At 45.2% G+C, this 20,737-nt stretch overlaps 1 protein-coding gene across 2 annotated transcripts in view; it reads left to right on the top strand.

The window, feature by feature from the left end:
• Positions 1 to 18,449, top strand: part of LOC138672270 (aquaporin AQPAe.a-like) — a 97,893-nt gene extending 79,444 nt beyond the window's left edge. For both annotated transcript variants that reach the window (XM_069760233.1, XM_069760232.1), the window contains 3 exons: positions 7,623 to 7,787; positions 14,665 to 14,745; positions 17,813 to 18,449. In XM_069760233.1, the coding sequence (XP_069616334.1) occupies positions 7,623 to 7,787; positions 14,665 to 14,745; positions 17,813 to 18,031 (465 nt within the window). In that variant the 3' untranslated portion in view covers positions 18,032 to 18,449. The remainder of the gene's footprint in view (positions 1 to 7,622; positions 7,788 to 14,664; positions 14,746 to 17,812) is intronic.
• The last annotated feature ends 2,288 nt before the right edge of the window (positions 18,450 to 20,737 follow it).

The raw sequence follows: 20,737 nt of genomic DNA, 5'->3' as shown, positions 1-20,737 counted from the left end.
TCGCATACCAGTGCAAACCCTGTTTGCTGTGCTCTAAGTACAAATCCTGCTTGCTGCACTCAGATGCAAATCCTGCCTTCTGCACTTGGATACGAACTTGGTCAGCTGCACTCTGATACAAGCTGTACCTGCTGCTCCATCCAGTCTGTCCTTCAGGGTCCATCTGCTGCGTGATAGTTGGTCTGTCCTGGAGTGGCACTTGGTGTTCATCGGGAGCCAAGTCTAACCTCACCATCAGAGGCTCTAGTGAAGAGTCCGATGCTCGCTTAGTCACGCCCCTCCTGGCTCTCCGCGGTCTGTGGCACAGTGGTTCCACAAACTATGTCCGTGACATAGCCAGAGAAGTGGGCTGAGGTGTTGGCCTTACAAGATGCCCGGAAATATGCCAAATTAAAAACTAATATACTGGCAGGCTCAGGGCTGACTATGTCTGTCCGAGCTCAAAGGCTCTACCACTTTGCAGTGATAAACCTCCTCGCACCCAAATGTTTGATTTGCTGCATCTGATACAGAAGTGGTTTCAGCCGGAGTCCTCCACCCCAATCCAGATGGTAGAGTGGGTTGTAATGGGCAGATTTATCCACTCCCTTCCCAGCCTGTTGCAGACCTGGGTTGCCCAGGGGGATCCCCAAAATATGGATGACCTAGTTGGCTTAGTAGAAAGGTACCAGGTGGTCAAGAGGTCCCTAAGTCGTATGGTGTTGAATCCTCATACAGAGGGAGCTCAAATCCCAAAAAGGGTTAGTAGAGCCACCACTGTTGGGAGTCGTGATCACAAGGGGTCGCTGAGCAGATGCCAAAGTCTGCGGAAAAGACTTGCTCTGCTGGAGATGTCACTGTCCTGGTCATATAGCCAGATGGACTGTAGCATGGGGAGGCACTGCTCGTACTATGCCTACCCCTACTGTAGTGTGGACTATCAACCCAGTGAGGGTCCGCAGGCATCTCCCATAACAATAAATGGGGTACTGGTATGAGGAATCTTGGACTCGGGGAGTTTGGTGACCCTGGTAAGGGCCACACTCCCTCCCCAGTTGATCCCCAGAAGACACATAGGCATCTGCTGTATTCATGAGGATGCTAAGGACTACCCCTTTGCCAGAGTGCCTATCAAAATGATCTGTTGGGCTGAGTCGCATGAGATCAGAGTGGATAAGGACTTGCTACACCCGGTAAAAATAGGTCAGGACTTTAGCCTGTTCTGGGGCTTAGGTGTTGAGAATTCTGTGGCCAAGCTCCCTCCTGTGGTCGAGAGAGGTACTTCGGCTGGTTCTGTCTATGAGCTTCCTTTGGTGGATGAGAGTGGTACTGCGGCTTCTGAGTTTCCTTCCTCAGGTGATGAGGTTAAGTCGTTAGGTGCTGCTCTATTTAACTCCACCTGGTGCTTTGATCCTGGCCTCCAGTCAATGTTCTAGTATTGGTCTTGCTTCCTCCTGGATCGTTCCTGTGGCCTGTCTATCCTGCATAAGCTAAGTTGTGCTTGTGTTATTTTTGTTTGCTATTTTTTCTGTCCAGCCTGCTATATTGGTTTTTCTTGCTTGCTGGAAGCTCTGAGACGCAGAGGGAGCACCTCCGTACCGTTAATCGGTGCGGAGGGTCTTTTTGCCCCTTTGCGTGGTTGTTTGTAGGTTTTTGTGTTGACCGCAAAGCTATCTTTCTTATACTCGGTCTATTCAGTAAGTCGGGCCTCACTTTGCTAAATCTACTTCATCTCTGTGTTTGTATTTTCATCTTACTCACAGTCATTATATGTGGGGGGCTGCCTTTTCCTTTAGGGAATTTCTCTGAGGCAAGGTAGGCTTATTTTTCTATCTTCAGGGCTAGTTAGTTTCTCAGGCTGTGCCGAGGTGCATAGGGAGCGTTAGGCGCAATCCACGGCTACCTCTAGTGTGGTGTGTTAGGATTAGGGATTGCGGTTAGCAGAGTTCCCACGTCTCAGAGCTCGTCCTTTGTTTTTGGTAATTGTCAGGTCACTTTGTGTGCTCTGAACTTCAATGTCCATTGTGGTTCTGAATTACCTGTTCATAACACTTAGGGAAACAAGCTCTTTCTGAGCAGCCGCAGCTCCAGCGGGATCCATGGCCTTTGCGTACTATCAGGACTAGGAAGTGGACCCTCTGGGTCACGACTTCAGAGCCCCCGAGGGCGAGTGAACCAGATGGTGCCCCCTGTACAGGGAGTGTTAGGCATAGGCCCGAAGAGGGTGAAGCCGCAACTGCCGGAGCCAAAGGGGCGTCTGAAGGTAGAACAGAGAGAGAACTGCGGCTTCTGAGTTTCCTTCCTCAGGTGATGAGGTTAAGTCGTTAGGTGCTGCTCTATTTAACTCCACCTGGTGCTTTGATCCTGGCCTCCAGTCAATGTTCTAGTATTGGTCTTGCTTCCTCCTGGATCGTTCCTGTGGCCTGTCTATCCTGCATAAGCTAAGTTGTGCTTGTGTTATTTTTGTTTGCTATTTTTTCTGTCCAGCCTGCTATATTGGTTTTTCTTGCTTGCTGGAAGCTCTGAGACGCAGAGGGAGCACCTCCGTACCGTTAATCGGTGCGGAGGGTCTTTTTGCCCCTTTGCGTGGTTGTTTGTAGGTTTTTGTGTTGACCGCAAAGCTATCTTTCTTATACTCGGTCTATTCAGTAAGTCGGGCCTCACTTTGCTAAATCTACTTCATCTCTGTGTTTGTATTTTCATCTTACTCACAGTCATTATATGTGGGGGGCTGCCTTTTCCTTTAGGGAATTTCTCTGAGGCAAGGTAGGCTTATTTTTCTATCTTCAGGGCTAGTTAGTTTCTCAGGCTGTGCCGAGGTGCATAGGGAGCGTTAGGCGCAATCCACGGCTACCTCTAGTGTGGTGTGTTAGGATTAGGGATTGCGGTTAGCAGAGTTCCCACGTCTCAGAGCTCGTCCTTTGTTTTTGGTAATTGTCAGGTCACTTTGTGTGCTCTGAACTTCAATGTCCATTGTGGTTCTGAATTACCTGTTCATAACACTTAGGGAAACAAGCTCTTTCTGAGCAGCCGCAGCTCCAGCGGGATCCATGGCCTTTGCGTACTATCAGGACTAGGAAGTGGACCCTCTGGGTCACGACTTCAGAGCCCCCGAGGGCGAGTGAACCAGATGGTGCCCCCTGTACAGGGAGTGTTAGGCATAGGCCCGAAGAGGGTGAAGCCGCAACTGCCGGAGCCAAAGGGGCGTCTGAAGGTAGAACAGAGAGAGAACTGTTGTGAATTCCGCTCTTGGGCTCCCTCAATTTGTTGTAAGTGGCACTTTTGTGAGTTCTGCTCTTGGGCTCCCTCTTGTGGTTTCTAGTGGTATGGCTGCTCCTTGGAGTTAGCTGTCATCAGCTGCCTCCACTTATCGTCTCTTCTGCTCGGCTATTTAGGCCTGGCTCTTTCTTCAGCCAGTGCCACTTGTAAATGGTTCCTGGTTGGATTCACATCTCTTTGGAGTTCCCTGTTATCCTGACCAGTTCAGCTATGCTAAGTTTTTGCTTGCTCTTTTCTGTCCATAGATTGTGGACTTATCCATTCTGTGCTTTCTATGTTTGTCCAGCTTATCAGTGTGAATTAATTCTGTCTTGCTGGAAGCTCTGGGAAGCAGATTTGCCCTCCACACCTTTAGTCAGGTGTGGAGATTTTTTGTAAACTCTGCGTGGATTTTTGTAGTGTTTTATACTGACCGCACAGTATTCCATCCTGTCCTATCTATTTAGCTAGACTGGCCTCCTGTGCTCATCCTGGTTTCATTCTGTGTATGTCTTTTCCCTCTCCACTCACAGTCATTATTTGTGGGGGGCTAATCTATCCTTTGGGGATTTTCTCTGAGGCAAGATAGCTTTCCTGCTTCTTTCTTTAGGGGTAGTTAGCTCTTAGGCTGTGACGAGATGCCTAGGGAGAGTTAGGAGCATTCCACGGCTACTTCTAGTGTTGTGTTGAGCTTAGGGACTGCGGTCAGTACAGTTACCACTTCCTTCAGAGCTCGTTCCATGTTGCTCCTAGACCACCATATCATAACAGAGAACGGAAGACGGAGGGAAGATGAAGCTACTGAAAAGGCTAGAATGGCAGAGGCACTGGACAGATAGGGGCAGTAAAAGACTAAGTACTGACCGGAAAGATGAAGGCACACGTAGACGAAAACAACGGAGACTCAGAACTAGCAGGCACAACAGGAACACAGGACTGGCAGGAACACGGGACTGGAAGGCACGGCAGGAACACGGAACTGAAAAGCACAGCAGGAACACGGGACTGGAAGGCACAGCAGGAACATGGGACTGGAAGGCACAGCAGGAACACGGGACTGGAAGGCACAGCAGGAACACGGAACTGGAAGGCACAGCAGGAACACGGGACTGGAAGGCACAGCAGGAACACGGAACTGGAAGGCACAGCAAACTGAGACAATCTAGAGACAAAGCAAGAGATGCACGGAGCCTAGGAACCTAAGGTGATGCTGGAAATAACCAGCAAACGCAATAGACGCAAAGGTGTCTTACCCAGTCAGATGCAAGAGAGAAATACCTGACGAGCACCGCCATATTGGGGGCGGAGCCAGTGGGTCACGACCTCCCAGAAGCCCCGGCGGTGAGAGGATCACGTCTGCGCATGCGCGGACTGCCGAAGGGACAAACACCAGGGAATACAGATGGAGAGGAGAAAGGAGGAGCGTTGGGAGCACGTCGGCCAGAGAGGTAAGTATTGAATGGTGTAACAATCCCACTTTCAAAGACCCCTAGTGCCATTTGACTGGATTGCCATGGACCTTGTAGATCCCATAGTTATGTCTGCCAGGGGGCACCAATACATCCTAGTACTGATGGACTATTCAACACGATACCCAGAGGTGGTACCCCTGAGAAACTCTTCCGCCAGGAGCATAGCTCGAGAGTTAGCCCATATTTTTTCCCAGACGGGCCTGCCTATAAGGACTTGGACTGTATATCTGTTTCTGTTTGCTGTTTGCCCTCAGTTCAGTTACTTTTGCCCTTACCTAAGATGGAGTCATTGGCCTCACGGGGGCCATCTTGTTTCCTGTCAGATTTTCCTTGTTCCTGTCTGTGGTGTATTTAAGGGAGCTCTGTATATATACTCATTGCTTGAGTATCTTGTTTCTGACTTGTGATCAAGCTGGAAGAACTGCTATCTTGCTGGTTTCTTCGTTACTTTGGGATACCCCGTCTGTCTCCGGTTATACATCTCTTCATTGCAAAGACTTGTTTCCCTGGATCTGCTCTGCACTCGTCTCTGCCACTGGACTGCTCCCTGCTAGGAGGCCTGGTCTGGTCTCCCGCTCCCCGGACCTGACATACTTGGACTTCCACGGTCTGTACACGTGCTTACTGCTTATTCAGCTGTCTGCTACTAACCTGCTGTGCCATAGCTGTTTACCTGCATATCATTATAAATATTCTTGAACTCTTAACCTATTGTCTCTCGGCCTCTTTTCTGACCCATGATGCTGATCTTCACTGCACTTATCACTAAGTTTATTACACTGCCAAAGGAGAACCTGATGGACTAAGAGACTGTTTATGTCTAAAGAGATGAGGGAATTGTGTAATGGTCTCCAGGTTACACAAATACGGACATCAGTATACCATCCACAGACAGCTTGGTGGAGAGGTTCAACAAGACCTTGAAGTTCATGTTTAAGATGGTGGTGGAGAAGGATGGCCAAGACTGGGATTACCTACTACCTGTTGTTCTCTATCAGGGAAGTCACACAGGCCTCTACAGGGTTCTCACCGTTCGAGCTGCTATACAGACGGCACCCTCATGGACTTCTGGATGTTGCAAAGGAGACCTGGGAAGTAGAGGTTACTCCCCACCAGAGCATCATCGAGCATGTGATCCATATACAGGACCGAATCAAAGCGGTCATACCGATTGAGAGGGAGAGCCTCCTTTAAGCACAAGAAATCCAGGATATGGTCTACAATCAGGCAGCGAGACTAAGACAGTTTAGTCCTGGAGACAGGGTGTTGGTGTTGATTCCGACAGTGAAAAGTAAGTTCCTGGCCAAGTGGCAAGGGCCATATGAGGTGGTCGAAAAGTTGAGTGACGTCAACTACAAGGTCCACCAACCAGGGAGAAGAAAGCCATGCCAAGTGTACCTACGTTAACCTGCTCAAAACATGGCAAGATAGGGAACCGGTGGAAGTTACGTGCCTGAGGGTCAATCCTGAAGCCAGGGTCGAGGATATTACAGTGGCAGAGACACTGCCACCAGCCCAGAACCAACAGTGCCAAGAGCTGCCTCAGTGGAATCAGGACCTGTTTTTGAAATTACCAGGTTGTATGCAGGTTGTGGAGTATGAAATCCTGATGGAACCACATGTGAGGGTGAACCGAAAGCTATATCGGATTTCCAAAGCCCGCCGAAAGGTGATCTACAAGGAGGTGAGGAGAATGTTGAGCCTGGGAGTCAATGAGCAGTCAAAGAGCGGCTGGTCCAGGCCCATTGTCCTTGTGACAAAGCCAGACTTAGTGGTGTTTCCATAACGACTACAGAAAGCTAAACGAGGTGTCCAAGTTAGACTCATATCCGTTGAGCTCATTGAGAGGCTATGGTCAGCCAGATATATCACCACTCTGGACCTAACAAAAGGGTACTGGCAAATTCTAATGTCCCAAGTGCAAAGGAGAAGATGGCTTTCTCTGCAACTGACAAGTGCTTTCAATACACCAGGATGTCTTTCAGTCTGTAGGGAGCCCCAGCTGCCTTCCAGACCATGGACCGGCTCCTAGCCTCTCACTAAAATTATGCTGCCACTTATCTGAATGACATTGTGATCTTTAGCCCAAATTGGGGAAGTCACCTGGAGAAGAGCCAGGTGGTACAGGATGCACTGAAACTTTGTTCCCAGCTCTCTTCAGGTCATTGACCAGGTCCTTCCATGTAGTTGTGGGCTGATTCCTGAACTTTCTCAGAATCATCCTTACCCGACGAGGCGAGATCTTGCATGGAGCCCCAGACCGAGGAAGATTGGCAGTCATCTTTGTTTCATCCATTTTCTAATAATTGTGCCAACAGTTGTTGCTTTCTCACCAAGCTGCTTGCCTATTGTCCTAAGCAAAACCACAGAAAAAGCAATGTGTGCATATACCCTAATGAAAATAAATAAGTAAAAAGGCAAATGCCTGTTGTCTTGTAGGCTATCGCAGCCAAGTGCAGGTCTACAATTTTGTCCCTGGTGTCCTTAGACAGGTCTATGGTATTGGCTATAGTGGAGAGATTGGAGTGTGATTGAGTGTGTAGACAGATATCTTTTATACAGGTAACAAGTTCAAACAGGTACAATTAATACAAGTAATGAGTGCAGAGTAGAAGGACTTCTTAAAGAAAAACTAACAGGTCTGTTAAAACCAGAATTCTTGTTAGTTGGTAGGTGATCACATACTTTTTTTCATGCAATAAAATGTAATTATTTCAAAATCATACAATATGATTTTTTTTTATTTTAATTTGTAGATTCTGTCTCTCACAGTTGAAGTGTACCTACGATAAAAATTACAGATCTCTCCATTTTTTGTAGGTGGGAAAACTTGCAAAATCGGCAGTGTATCAAATACTTATTTTCCCCACTGTATGCCAAAAATGTTGCTCTTTATCTGTCCTCTGTTTGCAGGTGAGTAGTGAAGGAAATGCAGGACAAGCTCTCGGGATGGAAATTATATCTACCTTCCAGTTGGCTTTTACAATTTTTGCTGTGGATGATCGACGGCGTAGAGATATTACAGAGCCAGGAAGCCTTGCCATTGGTTTCTCGCTAACAGCAGGAGGATTAGCAGCGGTAAGATGTGTAACTGGTATCTCTTGTATTAAAAAAAATAACATATTCAAATAGAAAGCATCCAAACACTAAATCTACACATAAAAACTATGTCACAAGGGTAAAACATCAATAGCCCATATTTACTGTAGAGGACTGGTGTGTCTGTGGTGGTAGTTTAACAAGACCCATCATTTACAATGACAGCCATGTGCACGCAAACCTTGTGTTTTACTACAGGGTTCCTAATCAGTACCCTAGACAGTCTGCATTGTGGAGTGTCCTGCTTTCCTCACTCCTGTGTCACTAAAATAAAGATGGCTGTATGTCTTTTGTGCCATTTTGTGCAGAGACATAACACAATTATGCGTTTAATATGCTACCCTTAACATCCTTACCGAAGATCAGCTTTAATGGGAGCAGGAACATATATAAAAATCTTGACGCCCCATACTAAAAGCCCAAAATGGCCTTCTCAAAAAAAAAAAAAGGTCAGACATGATCATGACACATACAGTTGTGCTCAAAAGTTTACATACCCCTGCGGAATTTTTGCTTTCTTGGCCTTTTTTCAGAGAATATGAATGATAACACCAAAAGTGTTTCCCCACTCATGGCTAGTGGTTAGGAGAAGCCATTTATTGTCATTCTGTCTTTTCTCTTTTTAAATCATAATGACAACCTAAAACATCCAAATGACCCTGATCAAAAGATCACATACCCCATTTCTTAATACCGTGTATTGCCCACTCTAACATCAATGACAGCTTGAAGTATTTTGTGGTAGTTGTGGATTAGGTTTTTTATTTTCTCAGATGGTAAAGCTGCCCACTCTTCTTGGCAAAAAGCCTCCAGTTCCTGTAAATTCCTGGGCTGTCTAGCATGAACTGCGCGCGTGAGATCTCCCCAGAGTGGCTCAATGATATTTAGGTCAGGAGACTGAGATGGCCACTCCAGAACCTTCACTTTGTTCTGCTGTAGCCAATGACAGGTGGACTTGGCCTTGTGTTTTGTCTTGTTGTCATGTTAGAACGTCCAAGTACGTCCAAAGCGCAGCTTGCGGGCTGATGAGTGCAAATTTACCTCCAGTATTTGATGATAAGGTGCTGCATTCATCTTTCCTTAAACTTTGACCAAGTGTCCTGTGCCTTTGTAGCTCACACATCCCCAAATCATCAGCGATCCACCTCCGTGCTGTACAGTAGGAATGGTGTTCCTTTCATCATAGGCCTTGGTGACCTTTCTCCAAATGTAACGTTTATGGTTGTGGCTAAAAAGTTCAATTTCAGTCTCATCACTCCAAATTACCTTGTTCCAGAAGTTTTGAGGCTTGTCTCTGTGCTGTTTTGCGTATTGTAGGTGAGATACTTTGTGGCATTTGCGCAGTAATAGCTTTCTTCTGGCGACTCAACCATGTAGCCCATTTTTCTTCAAGTGCCTCCTTATTATGCATCTTGAAACAGCCACAATGCTAGTTTTCAGAGAGTACTGTATTTCAGCTGATGTTGTTTGTGGGTTTTTCTTTGCATCCCAAACAATTTTTCTGGCAGTTGTGGATGACATTTTATTGGTCTACCTTTTGTTTTTACAGAGCCCCCGATTTTCCATTTGTTAATCAGAGTTTGAACGCTGCTGACTGGCATTATCAATTCCTTGGATATCTTTTTGTATCCCTTTCCTGTTTTATACAGTTCAACTACCTTTTCCTATAGATCCGTAGACAATTCTTTTGCTTTCCCCATGACTCACAATCCAGAAATGTCAGTGACTGGATGAAAGATGCAAGAGTCTGTCTGGATCCCAGAAACTTACTCAACTTTTATTCACACACACTGATTACAATCAAACAGGTCACAGGTGAAGATGTTACCTGCCATTCAATCCCATTTGTGTCAACTTCTGTGCATGTTATCAGTCCAAAATCACCAGGGTATGTGCACTTTTGATCAGGGGCATTTAGATGTTTTGGGTTGTCATTATGATTTAAAAAGAGAAAACACAGTAGTTTGACAATAAATGGCTTCACCTAACCACTAACCATGAGTGGAGAAAAAGTTTTGGTGTTATCATTCATATTCTCTGAAAAAAGGCCAAGAAAGCAAAAATTCTGCCGGGGTATATAAACTTTTGAGTACAACTATAGGCGCAGTCACACAATTGCGAACTTCCTAATTTTTCAAGACCGAGAGAAGGACATGTATTGTGGCATTTACACAGTAATTGCACCCCGTTCATGATCACTATACGGTATGATGCCCCAGAAATGCAACCCCACATACAGTATGATGCCCCCACAGTGAATTCACCAACAGTACATTCTTTTACACACAGTATGATGCCCCCACAGTGCTCCATACTGAAGGATGGCCACACAATACCTCCTAAGTTTATATGATGCCTCCATAGTGCTCCAAAACATACAGATCCCCAAAAGTTGCTCGACCTCAGTATGAGGCCTCCAAATCAGTGTGATGACACCAGTGTCCCAACATAGTATAATGCCACTTAGTATGATGCCTCCACTATGCTTCCCAACACAAAATGATGCTCCAACAATAACCCTCATACACACAATATGATGCCCCCACATAAATAATGAGGCCTCACAGTCCCCTCCAACACAGTACGTGCCCCACAGTGACCTTTAAACATTAGAATGCCCCCACAGTTCCCACAAACACACATTATATGGATCTACTGTACAGTGCCTCTTAACACAGTTCTAAATTGACAAAATAATAACAAAAAAATACTCACCTAGTTGCATTTTCCCAATGTGCTGCTCCAGTCTGTTGTGAGTGTGTGTGGCTCCATGTGATCTTCAGTTGCCATCATGCCTGCTTCACCAAAACTCACAGGCTGATGATGCCCTGCTTTACCAATTAATTCAACTGTACCTGTATCTTAAGGATGCAGATAAAGGTGAAATCAAGACTCTAACAATGGGGCAGTCCAGTTCAGCACTGAGCTACCCCAACCCATGAGCCTCATAGCGGTAGTCTGGCACTATTAAAGGTACACCACTACTAAATAGATACAAGATAGTTCCTTATAGACTTAAAATGTAGCAAAAGTCTGCTTTCTAGGAGAAACAGTTGCTGTCCTTTGGTCGGTCACTTTAATACTGTCCATCTTAAAAGTAATCTACTATATAATTGTCTAATGGTCACTTCCGTCTTTCTGTCTGTCCTTCTGTCTGTCACGGATATTCATTGGGCAAAACAGCCACGACCAATCGGCAACGGGCACAGTCCGGAAGAAAATGGCCGCTCCTTACTCCCCGCAGTCACTGCCCGGTGCCCACATACTCCCCTCCGGTCACCGCTCATACAGGGTTAATGCCGGCGGTAACAGACCAAGTTATGCCACGGGTAACGCACTCAGTTACCGCCGCTATTAACCCTGTGTGTCCCCAACTTTTTACTATTGATGCTGCCTATGCGGCATCAATAGTAAAAAAATGTAATGTTAAAAATAATAAAAAAACAAAAATCCTGCTATACTCACCCTCCGTAGTCCGCCGAGCCGCTCGCGCCTGCCGCCATCTTCCGTTCCCAGCGATGCATTGCGAAATTACCCAGAAGACTTAGCGGTCTCGCGACCGCTAAGTCTTCTGGGTAATTTCGCAATGCATCGCTGGGAACGGAAGATGGCGGCAGCCACGCGCGCATTGGGAGAGCTTCGCTGGATTGGATCCCAGCGGGTGAGTATAGAACTATTTTTTTTTTAACAGGGATATGGTGCCCACACTGCTATATACTACGTGGGCTGTATTATATACTGCGTGGCTGCTATATACTACCTTGCCAGTGTTACATACTATGTGGGCTGTGTTATGTACTGCGTGGGCTGTGCTAGATATTACGTGGCCACTGTTATATACTGTGTGGGCAGTGTTATATACTACATGACTGGACAATATACTACGTGACTGGGCAATATACTACCTGGCTCTGTGCTGTATACTACGTGGCTCTGTGCTGTATACTATGTGCTGGGCAATATACTATGTGGCTCTGTGCTGTATACTACGTCGCTGTGCAATATACTACATCGCTGGGCAATACACTACGTGACTGGGCAATATACTATGTGACTGGGCAATATACTACGTGACTGGGCAATATACTATGTGACTGGGCAATATACTACGTGGCTGGGCAATATACTACGTGGACATGCATATTCTAGAATACCCGATGCGTTAGAATCGGGCCACCATCTAGTTTGTAAATAACACCTGAAAATTTGCACAACCTACCTGGATCACTTTTGATATCAGTGGTAATGGGAAATGCAGCTAAATTATATGCCAAAAATACATTGGTTTATGACGGGGTTTTCTCATTCATATATATTGTCTGTCGTGGGAAATTTACTAAAAATGGGATGTAACAGGACATCCTTTTTTTGTGGTTTTAAGGGGTTGTCCAAAACCCATAATAATCTAACCATTTTTCCAATGTACTTCAATTCAAAATCCCCTACTCTTTTTGTCTTTACTCTAACTTTGTAAGTTTTTTTGTAGGTTTTTTTTCTGACTTCAAATATGAATATCCCAGCAACGACTGGTTATTCCCAAATGGGACTTCATCAGGGAGCCGAGGCTAAAGTTAATGTCCCAGCTGCTGTTACCACCCTGAAATAAAGTCTCATCAGTGACATCTATGTGAGGGTCTTGGCTAGTCCCTGCTCTACTGAGCATGCGTCGGTTATTAATTTTGACGCATATGTAAAAGTGAGCTGCACTTTCACTGCCCCAGAAGACAGCCGCTGTATAATGTGAATAGTATTGTGCGTTTTTACTACGATTTATTGTGTCATGTCAAATGTGTAATATATAAGTAATGTGAATAATGCATAGTGTGGTAGGTACTGATGCTACTGTGTGGGTAATTGCGAAGATAATGCCTAGGGTGACTCAGATATACTCAGCACAGGTATAGGGAAAGTATAGGAAAATATATAATATAGAGTGTGATAGGCACTGTAAGTGAAATATGCTTAGTGCATACTGTTAGGAGATAGCGACTGTAGTTAAGTAGGTGAAAGGTTATGTTTGCCCAGCAACAGACTGCGGGGGCAGACAGAGTAAAGAGACAGTTAATAATTGGTCTAGCCCACAGTGGGAGGGGTTAGGGACAGAAAAAGGGAACCACTTCCTGGTTTAATCAGTTAGTTAGTGTGTTCGTTGAAGACAAGGTCAAGTTAAAGTGGCAGTGGGCAAGAAGCATGGGGTGGACAAAATCATTCTGGCGGTATGAGGTTATACAAATCTCCCTGTGGACATTACTCTAATTACGGCTCAAGTCGGGGGCTATGAAGAGCTTCCGTACAGATGAAGTTGGATGTGGAACCGCATGAGGGAAACATAGCGGATCTCGAGAATACTGCAGTGCTGGACTAGCAATTCCTGGGGCTAAAAGGAGGATCAAGCATAGGGATAGTCTGAGATGAATGTAAGCAAATGATGGAAGTGTATTAGGTTGCCGTAGAAAGTGGTGAATGTGCTATGTCAGATATTCTGTGTTAAAGACAGATGTACTTGAACTGCCTAGTAAAGTTGAACTTGTTAAAAGGAACTGGGTGTCCCCTGATGTGTGTGCGGCTGTTCGTGGAACTGAGGTTGTGGATACAGAGGAGGCCTCCGGCCTACAAGTGAGTACAATGCAATCTGCACAGCACAAGTGATGAGCTGGCAAGAGAGCACTGTAGCAAATGGAAGTGGAGGCACAGATGTTGCAGTGTATATTCGTTTATTGCTATTTTAGAGGAACCACTGGACCACAGCCCTGGGGGCTCCTCAGGGGGCGTGACTATGCGAGCTCCAGAAACCCATAGTATGACCCCTCGAGCAGGGTCAGATTGGAATGTCCGAGGGACGCAGGTGCTACCTCCAGTTAGACCCCGGACACGTGGCAGCGGGCCCAGCAGAACAGGTGGACTGGCTGGGATAGCAGGTAGCGGTGAGTAGACTGACAGCAAGAGGCTGAGTAAGATGAAGCTGGCACTGGCAGTACAGATGTCATCCTGGATGCCGGAATGACGAACAGTTGAACAAGACGGGAGCACAGGTATTGTCCTGGGTAGCGAAGTAACAAGCGGCAGACAGTCTGAGACAAACAGTGTTAGCAGGATACTGGCCGGACACTGACGGTACACAGACAGAACGCAGGCACGACAGTACAGGGAACCGGAAGCTAGCAACAGGAAGCACTTGTTGCTCCGGCACCTTCCCTATTGGAGAGGCGCCAGAAATAGTACTCACTATTCTATCATTGGTTTGGGGCATATTTGAAAAATGTGTGTCTTTTTAAGAGACAGGGAGCGCGTGCGCCCTCAGAGTCATACCCGCAGACCTGCTGGCTGCGCTCCAGGAAGCAGCAGCTGAAAGAGAGCCAGGGACCGAGGTCAGGCAGCGGGGAGCGGACCGAGAGCAGGGATCCCGATGGACCCCTACGGAGGTATGGGCGCCGGTGCTACAAGCACAATGTCAGTGTGTATTGAAAAATAGTGCGCGGTGCGCAAAGAGAACAGGGACCAGCTCAGCCCTTCAAATGGATATTACTGTCCTGATACGGTTTTGAGAGTCGGTCTCTGTTTTCCTCGCTTGTTGCTTTCTCTCATTTTCAATGTGTACTGACTCTCTTCACCCCATTTAGAACCAGCAAGGGAGCACAGTGTCAGTGCAAGTTCAAAGAAATATACAGCAGGGAGCACAGAGTGAGCATGTGTCGGAATTGACACCTCAGTAGAACAGATCATAGCCCAATCCCTAAAAATGGAGGTCACTGATGACTCTTCATTTCAATTTGGTTACAGCAGCTGGGCAGTGACTGCAGCACCAGGCCACTAGAAAATTATACATGTTCTTAGTTTCTCCTCTATTTACCCCCAGGGACACTTTTCAGGTGGAAGCATGAACCCAGCTAGATCCCTTGGTCCAGCTTTGATCTCTGGAATTTGGGAGCACCACTGGGTAAGTCAGTGCTAATAATAAAGATGATATACACTGCTCAAAAAAATAAAAGGAACACTTAAACAATAGACTATAACTCCAAGTAAATCAAACTTCTGTGAAATCAAAATGTATACTTAGGAAGCAACACTGTTGGACAACAATTTCACATGCTGTTGTGCAAATGGAGTAGACAACAGATGGAAATTATTGGCAATTATCAAGACACACTTAATAAAGGAGTGGTTCTGCAAGTGGGGACCACAGACCACATCTCTGTACCAATGCTTTCTGGCTGATGCTTTGGTCCCATTTGAATGTTGGTTGTGCTTTCACACTCATTGTAGCATGAGACGGACACTACAACCCACACAAGTGGCTCAGGTAGTGCAGCTCATCCAGTATGACACATCAATGCGAGTTGTGGCAAGAAGGTTTGCTGTGTCTGTCAGCGTAGTGTCCAGAGGCTGGAGGCGCTACCAAGAGACAGGCCAGTACACCAGGAGATGTGGAGGGGGCCATAGGAGGGCAACAACCCAGCAGCAGGACCGCTATCTCAGCCTTTCTGCAAGGAGGAACAGGAGGAACACTGCCAGAGCCCTGCAAAATGACGTCCAGCAGGCCACAAATGTGCATGTGTCTGCACAAAGGTTATAAACTCCATGAGGATGGTCTGAGTGCCTGACGTCCACAGATGGGGGTTGTACTCACAGCCCAACACCGTGCAGGACGCTTGGCATTTGCCACAGAACACCAGGATTGTCAAATTCACCATTGGTGCCCTGTGTTCTTCACAGATGAAAGCAGGTTCACACTGAGCACATGTGACAGACGTGACAGAGTCTAGAGATGCCGTGGAGAGTGATCTGCTGCCTGCAACATCCTTCCACTTGACCGGTTTGGCAGTGGGTCAGTAATGGTGTGAGGTGGCATTTCTTTGGAGGGCCACACAGCCCTGCATATGCTCGCCAGAGGTAGCCTGACTGCCATTAGGTACCGAGATAAGATCCTCAGACCCCTTGTGAGACCATATGCTGGTGCGGATGGCCCTGGGTTCCTCCTAATGCAGGACAATGCCAGACCTCATGTGGCTGGAGTGTGCCAGCAGTTCCTGCAAGATGAAGGCATTGAAGCTATGGACTGGCCCGCCTGTTTCCCAGACCTGAATCAGATTGAGTACATCTGGGACATCATGTCTCACACCATCCACCAACTTCACATTGCACCACAGACTGTCCAGGAGTTGGCAGATGCTTTAGTCCAGGTCTGGAAGGAGATCCCTCAGAAGACCATCCGCCACCTCATCAGGAGCATGCCCAGGTGTTGTAGGGAGGTCATACAGGCACGTGGAGGCCACACACACTACTGAGCATCATTTCCTTGTCGTGAGGCATTTCCACTGAAGTTGGATCAGCCTTTAGCTTCATTTTCCACTTTGATTTTGAGCATCATTCAAACTCCAGACCTCCGTGGGTTATTAGTTGTGATTTATGTTGATCATTTTTAGGTTTCATTGTTCTCAACACATTCCACTATGTAATGAATAAAAATTTACAACTGGAATATTTCATTCAGTGATATCTAGGATATGGAGTGTTAGTGTTCCCTTTATTTTCTTGAGCAGTGTATATTATATGCTGCATATTACATGAATATATTGCTCTTCAGTCATATAGATATATATGCTTAGGCTACTTTCACACTGGCGTTTTTTTGAATACGTCGCAATGCGTCGTTTAGGGGAAAAAACGCATCCTGCAAAGTTGTTTGCAGGATGCGTTTTTACACCATAGAGTAACATTACCAACGCATTGCAACGTATTGACACACGTCGCAACTGTCGTGCGACGGTTGCGCTGTGTTGTGGCGGAGCGCCAGGAGCAAAAAACGTTAAATGTAAAGTTTTTTGCTGCCGATTGACCGCTTTTCCGACCACGCATGCGCGGCCGGAACTCCGCCCCCACCTCCCCGCACCTCACAATGGGGCAGCGGATGCACCGGAGAAATGCATCCGCTGCACCCGTTGTGCGGCACATCAAATGCTAGCGTCGGAATCTCGGCCCGACGCACTGCGACGGGCCGAATCCGACGCTAGTGTGAAATTAGCCTTACCTACTGTGACATTCAGGTGTGAAACTGTTGTCACCTGCAGCCATATTAGATGTTAATCAATCTGGATGGCTAAGCTGCGTATTTCTTTGGCCTGTCAACCTCAACCTTTTCTAATGGTTGTTTCTATTAAACAATTGTCAATTTTAGTTTTCCTGTTGATACCAGAGTTATTGATTCAAAACTTTTACATTGCATTCTAGAGAATAATTGTGTTATACTCCAAATTACGGTAATTCAATTAAATAAATATGGAGGGCACCACTAGATGAAAAGAGATTATCCTGCACATACCGTAAATAACAATTTGTAAAGAAAGAGAAAAAGAAGTATGCAAAAAACAGGGGATCCACCTTCAAGAATATACCGTAATAGATAAATATGTATTAACAGATAACCAAACAAACATGCACATAAAAAAACAGGTAAGAAGCTGGAAAGCTATAGAGTTAAAACGGATGAAAATAAACGATATACTGTAAGTACAATATAAATGCCAAATATAACAGAAAGCCCACCAATAACTATGTCTGACCGAATGTGATAAAGTTCTGGTGTGTGCTAAATCATTCAGCACAACAAAGCTTTAAATGCCTGAATAAAATAGATACAGTACCCAGATATAAACTGAATAAGTACACCATTACAATGAACAATGTACTTATAAAAAAAAATAATCATCCTTGCACAAATATAAAGGGAATAACACAGGAATATGTGCAAAAATTAAAGAAAAATATATGTAGCATACTACAGCACAACCAAGGGATCATTGATGTATGAAAACATAAAGATGTGGAGGCAACCTGTATAAATATAAATGAAGCAGGTAGGTAGGTAGGGGTATAGACACTTGCATACTTCTTTTTCTTTCTTTGCGTGCTCCAAGTTATTGGTGTTTATTTACAGTTTTCCATTAATATTCAAAACCTCATAAACGAATTACTCATAAACTAATTAAATTTTTGGTTCTTTCTAGGTGTACTGGATTGGTCCCATTTTGGGTGCTTTCCTTGCAGGGGCTTCCTATGAATTTTTCTTTGCATCAAGCGCATCAAGAGAAAAGCTGGTCGCCTGTCTAACTTGTAAAGATATAGAAATCGTAGAGGCGGCCAGTGTCTCTCGTTCTTCCCTTTCCATGGCCACACAAACAGCTGCACGAACAAGACCAACTGAACAAAAACATGAACAAAATTAACAAAAAAAACAAAGGAAAGACAGATTTATGTGCAGATTACATATAACAAAGTCTCAGCAGAGACTGATAGACTACAGAGTACTGTAACCATGTACTGAATACATGGTTAAAATGTTTATATACATGTTGAATACTATGGTAAATACATATCTTGGATCATTAGCGGGACTGTTACACTATATACATTTATCACCTATTATCACCTATCCATGTGCTTGGTGTGAATGGAGCAGTAAAGGAACACTAGTTCACATGGGAAGCAACTGCAACAGTTACAGGTGTTTCTCACAAAATTAGAATATCATCAAAAAGTTAATTTATTTCAGTTCTTCAAAACAAAAAGAGAAACTCATATATTACATAGATGGAGTGATCTATTTCAAGTGTTTATTTCTGTTAATGTTGATGATTATGTATTACAGCCAATGAAAACCCAAAAGTCATTATCTTAGTAAATTAGAATACTTTATAACACCAGCTTGAAAAATGATTTTAAAATCCGAAATGTTGGCCTACTGAAATGTATGTTCAGTAAGTGCGCTCAATACTTGGTCAGTGCTCCTTTTGCATCAATTACTGCATCAATGCGGTGTGGCATGGAGGCGATCAGCCTGTGGCACTGCTGAGGTGCTATGGAAGCCCAGGTTGCTTTGATTGCAGCCTTCAGTTCGTCTGCATTGTTGGGTCTGGTGTCTCTCATCTTCCTCTTGAGTCTTGACAATACCCCATAGATACTCTATGGGGTTAAGGTCAGGTGAGTTTGTTGGCCAATCAAGCACAGTGATACTGGTGTTTTTAAACCAGGTATTGGTACTTTTGGCAGTGTGGACAGGTGCCAAGTCCTGCTAGAGAACAAAATTTTCATCTCCAAAAAGCTTGTCGGCAGAAGGAAGCATGAAGTCTCTAAAATTTCCTGGTAGACAACTGCGCTGACTTTGGTCTTGATAAAACACAGTGGACCTACACCAGCAGATGACATGGCTCCCCAAACCATCACTGACTGTGGAAACTTCACACTAGACCTCAAGCAGCTTGGATTGTGTACCTGTCGACTCTTCCTCCAGACTCTGGGACCTTGATTTCCAAATGAAATACAAAATTTACTGTCATCTGATAACAACACCTTGGACCATTGAGCAACAGTCCGATTTTCTCCTTGGCCCAAGTAAGACGCCTCTTGCGTTGTCTATTGGTCATGATCGGCTTGACACAAGGAATGTGACACTTGTAGCCCATGTCCTGGATACGACTGTGTGTGGTGGCTCTTGAAGCAATGACTCCAGCAGCAGTCCACTCTTTGTGAATTGCCCCCAAATTTTTGAATGGCCGTTTCTTAAAAATCCTTTCAAGGCTATGGTTATCCCAGTTGCTTGTGCACCTTTTTCTACCACACTTTTTCCTTCTACTCTACACTAATATGCTTGGATACATAACTCTGTAACAGCCAGCTTCTTTAACAATGACTTTTGTGGCATACCCTCCTTGAGGAGTGTGTCAATGACTGCCTTCTGTCAAGTCAGCAGTCTTCCCCATGTGGAGCCTACTGAAACACACTAAGGGAACTTTTTAAAAACTTAAGAAGCCTTTGCAGATGTTTTTGTTAATTATTTTAATTTACTGAGATAATGACACTTGGGTTTTCATTGGCTGTAAGCCATAATCATCAACATTAACAGAAATAAACACTTGAAATAGATCACTCTGTTTGTAATGACGCTATATAATATGAGTTTCACTTTTTGTATTGAAGAACTGAAATAAATTAACTTTTTGATGATATTATGGCCATAAAGGAACAGCTATCTCCATTAAACTCACAGTAGTGAATGGACAAGAGGTTGTGCATGCACGCTACCACTTTATTCACACAGGCACTTTGAGACCCCCATTCTTAGTATGGGTAAGATTTACAGGGCTGTTGGACCCCCAGTTTTCATACATTTATCAGACATTCTATCAATAGGTGATAAATGTGTTTAGTGGGAAAATCCATTTACCGTATTTTCTGGTGTATAAGACAACTGGGCGTATAAGACAACCTCCAACTTTTCCATATAAAATATGGAATTTGGGATATACCCACCGTATAAGATGGGGGTCATCTTATACACCCAGTCATCTTATACGGCGTGTGCGGTGCGTATGGTTCCCAGGGTCTGAAGGAGTGGAGACTCTCCTTCAGGCCCTGGGATCCATATTCATGTAAAAAATAAAGAATAAAAATAAAAAAATATTGATATACTCACCCCTCCGATGGCCCCTGGCTCTCAGCGCTGCTGTCGTCTGCCTCCGTTCCTAAGAATGCATTGAGTGTAGGACCTGCCATGACGTCGCGGTCGCGTGACCGCGACGTCATCGAAGGTCCTTCACTCACTGCATTCTTAGGAGCGGAGGCAGACGCTTGCACCGCTGAGAGCCAGGGTCCATCGGAGGGGTGAGTATATCCATATTTTTTATTTTTATTCTTTATTTTTTGCATGAATATGAATCCTAGGACCTGAAGGAGAGTCTCCTCTCCTTCAGACCCTGGGAACCATCCAGGATCGCCCCCTGCACTTGTACCCGGCGTATAAGATGACCCCCGACTTTTGGGACGATTTTCAGGGGTTAAAAAGTCGTCTTATATGCCGGAAAATACGGTAAGTATGCAAGTGTCTAGGGTTTTTGCAATTACAGAGAATCTCCACTGATGGCTATATCCTGATC

The sequence above is a fragment of the Ranitomeya imitator genome, chromosome 3 (assembly GCF_032444005.1).
Source record: "Ranitomeya imitator isolate aRanImi1 chromosome 3, aRanImi1.pri, whole genome shotgun sequence".
Taxonomy (NCBI): Eukaryota; Metazoa; Chordata; class Amphibia; order Anura; family Dendrobatidae; genus Ranitomeya; species Ranitomeya imitator.
The sequence above is the reverse complement of the archived record's forward strand: the minus strand, read 5'-3'. Positions and strand labels throughout refer to the sequence as shown.